This window comes from Etheostoma spectabile, chromosome 11 (genome assembly GCF_008692095.1).
Source record: "Etheostoma spectabile isolate EspeVRDwgs_2016 chromosome 11, UIUC_Espe_1.0, whole genome shotgun sequence".
Lineage (NCBI taxonomy): Eukaryota > Metazoa > Chordata > Actinopteri > Perciformes > Percidae > Etheostoma > Etheostoma spectabile.
Genome location: NC_045743.1, coordinates 17,740,984 through 17,741,999, shown reverse-complemented (window position 1 = coordinate 17,741,999; position 1,016 = coordinate 17,740,984). Strand labels below are relative to the sequence as shown.

The following is a 1,016-nucleotide window of genomic DNA, read 5'->3' as shown; positions in this document are numbered from 1 at the left end:
GATATCTTTCAGTGGCTTTCCATCAACATCCATTTGTGGGGCTGTGTGTTGATTGTCCTTTGCCGTATTGGAGTGCTGCGGCTGTGACATAGAAGAAAGATTTGATTGGTGCTTGGTGGTGCTCGATGTTGTCTTCCCAGTAGTCAAGCTCTGAGCCTGACCTTTAGATTTATATGCTTTGGGTAAACTGTCACAACTGGGCCTAAGGACAAGGGAAGTAGTTCGACCTGGGGGTGGGGGGGGTGGTGGTGGTGGTGAAGGGGACCTAAGTTCTGAATGGGAAACATCACAGTGCTCGTCTCGGCGGCGTTGTTTTCGCGGCGAGCAGGGTAAGTTGTCATAGATGCTTTCCTCCAAAGACTCATTGCTTGATTGAAGTCTTGTGCATTGCAACGGGGATTTTGTTGGGCTCCTAAATGTCTTTGAATGTTTCAAAGGGGACGCAAGTGGAGAGCGCACATTCTTGAGAGACTTTGAACTTGTTGATACCGCAACGTCCTCATCTTTCTCAGCTTTAGATAGTGGTCCCTTGCTTGAACAATGTGTTTTACTGAGAGTTGTCCTTTCGCTAGGAACACTGTGCCCAGGAGGATTTGACTGTCCTTTGGACCTGTGACCTTTAATGAGCTTTTGGTGGAGAGGAGAATGCGTATGCTTCGTTTGTTCTTTCCCTCCATCTGCACTCTTGCTCCGCAGAATAAAAGCCTTTCTCGCTGAGTCACACGGCTGAGGTTTTGGTTTCCTCTGTGGAGATTCTGAGATGGTGTAGTCTTGGCTGCCAGCTTGAGTCGCCTGGTCTCTGTAGGGAGGAACGTCCATTGAGGAGCTGCGCTGTCTGGCTACGCTCTCAAAGCTCACAGCTCTTGTTGCAGAATGCTGAATAGGAGAGCTCCCATCACCTGCCTCGACTTGTTTGACTGCAAGTCCGCCCTGTTGCCTTTTGACATGATCCAGCCTGGACTTACGGTCAGTAGACCTTTCCTGGTTATTGTTTCTGTCACTTAACTTCATGCCTG

General features: G+C 49.1%; 1 protein-coding gene across 2 annotated transcripts in view; it reads right to left on the bottom strand.

Moving 5' to 3' along the window:
* Positions 1-780: 780 nt before the first annotated feature.
* The window catches only part of LOC116697997 (nck-associated protein 5), a 55,485-nt gene continuing 55,249 nt past the window's right edge, over positions 781-1,016 (bottom strand). For both annotated transcript variants that reach the window (XM_032529687.1, XM_032529688.1), the window contains one exon: positions 781-1,016. This exon is cut by the window's right edge and continues 600 nt beyond it. In XM_032529687.1, coding sequence (XP_032385578.1) covers positions 1,008-1,016 — 9 coding nt within the window. In that variant the 3' untranslated portion in view covers positions 781-1,007.